Here is a 2,500-nt window from a genome sequence, read left to right on the forward strand (position 1 = left end):
TTACGCGCGCATCCAGAAATCTGCCCATCTCAAAACGAACACGATAAGAATGGCTGCCTCGTAACCTCCGTAGCAATAATATACACTTAATGAATGGTCCTGAGGAAACAGTGAGTTTTGTTTTCCAAAGAGTCCTGAAACATCAGGACTCAGGGAAAACAAAACTACATAACTAGTTTCCTGAGGGACCAGACATTAAGTGCTTGTTATACATGTAAGTTAAGACTTTTCCTTCATCAATCACAGCAAAACATCTGGAGCGGGCAGCAACTGCGGATTTGTATCCCAGTGGAAAAAACATTTGAATTATTTTGATCAGGGGCATGTGACCAAGGATCAACCAATCACAGTGTTTGTTTTGTTGAGTGAAGGTCTACGTATATAAAAATAAGAATTAGCCCTCTTTGATAATTATTTACCTGTGCTATATTCTTATGTATTATTGCTTGTTGTTTTAGTTGGAACCTACCTTTGATGCAGAAGTGGTTGAAAAGCTACGAGCTGCTTTTGCTAAGGTTGGGAAAAAAAGAGTTATTGTAGGGTAATTTTATCATTTTTTTTACCAAATTTCAATTAATTTTATGCCATGTTTATTCTTTGATTACACTCATGTGATAAGACTGCCATATTGGTGCCAAACAAATAGAAAAATGGACATGTAGCTTAAGGTTGCATACCGGTAATAATAGAGTCAATTCCCAAATGAGTTTTCAGTATTGTTCTTTCCACCAACATGGTCGCCGACCTATCGCAATCTAATCACACTTAAAACATTATTAACACTGTTTACAATGCAATATTTGCATGGTTTACAATACTAATAACATAAATTACGGGATGCATAGAATACAAAAAAAAAAAACAACAAAAACATGGTCGCCATGACGTCAGGTGAAATCAAAGAAGACTGGCGGCTGGTGCAAGTTACATTAGGTTAGGTTCCACATGGATGAAAAAAAAAACCAAACTGTCAGTTCACTTGTTTCAGAGTTGGCTCTCTTGTCCCATTGGAAGTACTGTACCCATTGCCACTGGACTTTGTGTACATGTACTAACGATGAAAGCTGACAAATGCTTCAAATGACAATTTTGAACATAATATTATTTTAAGGATAGTACTTATCACAATAATTTTATTACTGAATGCTAACGGTTTCAAAATAAGTGCATGGACATAAATACTGTTTATCAGCAGTAGTGTCCAAAGATGTGATGCTCTGCAATCTCCTAATTGAAGATTCCCTGGACAGACAGAAGTGGAATGCAAATATTTTCGATAATTACAGACAGCTGATAAAAAGCATTGGCCACCTCTCCAAGGGAAGTTGGTCACTTTTTTTACCTAAATTGAATTACATGTAATTTAAAACAGATTCTACTTTCAAAGCTAATATTAAAATACATACATACTTACATACATGTACTTTAATAATTGACCACTCCCTATAGGGGCCTTTCAGGGCCAATGAAACATAATCAATGAAATGACAGAACAGAACAACAACAACAACAACAACAACTGTTAAGAATCCCAACTGGCCGGAGACAAACTAGTTGGCTATTTACAAGTGCGTCCGAGAAGTTAAACCAGCTGACTAACATAAACAAATTCAATGAGTGGCCAGAATGGGTCTTGACTCCAGGGAATCTGGATCTCAAGGCAAGGGTCCTAACCACTGTGTCACACTGCCTCCTGAAAGTAATGTTCATTTTCACAATGACAGCTTGAAGTCGTCTGAACATGACCATCAATTTTGCTTTTGAGATGTGTTGTTTGGCAGGGTCCTTTCAAAAACGTGATGTCCCCAGACATTCCATGAGAAAGGTACTGTTTACGCCCTTTCTTGATACAGTCAGATACTTTTGCCAAACCAACTGCCAACTTTAAATTTTACTGAAACCTCCATGATAATGATGATGACGATTCTTTGAAATGGGTGACGCCCAAACCACATAGGCTAGTTTGTGATTTGAAAACCTTGACTGGCTATAATTTGATCATTTGGACATTTCTAAGTACATACATGTACATGTATACAATGTACTGGACTGTTTTCTGGGAATAATTATAAAGAAAAAATCAATCAAATGTGGTTGGTTACATGTAAGTGATAGTTTGCATTATTTCTCTTAAGGCTGAGAAAGAGATTCCAGGGGTCACACAACAAATTGTTGGAGAAATTTTGAAATCAGGTACAAACTACATAATAATTATTGCCTGGCTGTATTAGAACCTCTCTTTGATAACATTCTGTTTGCAATTCATGCACAACATCTTTTTCTTTTCATTTACATAAATTCTTCATTTCTTTGTGTTTAATACTTTTATCATTAAGGTGAATAGACATGTACATGTATAATAAATGACTTTGCGGTTTATTTGAACGTTTGTGCTCTTTGTCTGACCATTTGGAGAGTTTGCTGCCAGGTTGTGCACTTTATTAGAATGTTTATTTGATTTTGTTTGCAAGATAAAGGACATCATTTAAAGCTACGTAAA

At 36.0% G+C, this 2,500-nt stretch overlaps 1 protein-coding gene across 1 annotated transcript in view; it reads left to right on the top strand.

Annotated features, from left to right (window-relative positions):
- Positions 1–89: 89 nt before the first annotated feature.
- The window catches only part of LOC138030948 (programmed cell death protein 10-like), a 10,782-nt gene continuing 8,371 nt past the window's right edge, over positions 90–2,500 (top strand). The window contains exons 1-3 of the mRNA XM_068878802.1: positions 90–110; positions 459–515; positions 2,136–2,193. Coding sequence (XP_068734903.1) covers positions 90–110; positions 459–515; positions 2,136–2,193 — 136 coding nt within the window. The remainder of the gene's footprint in view (positions 111–458; positions 516–2,135; positions 2,194–2,500) is intronic.

The sequence above is a fragment of the Montipora capricornis genome, chromosome 13, assembly GCF_036669925.1.
Source record: "Montipora capricornis isolate CH-2021 chromosome 13, ASM3666992v2, whole genome shotgun sequence".
NCBI classification, from domain to species: domain Eukaryota; kingdom Metazoa; phylum Cnidaria; class Anthozoa; order Scleractinia; family Acroporidae; genus Montipora; species Montipora capricornis.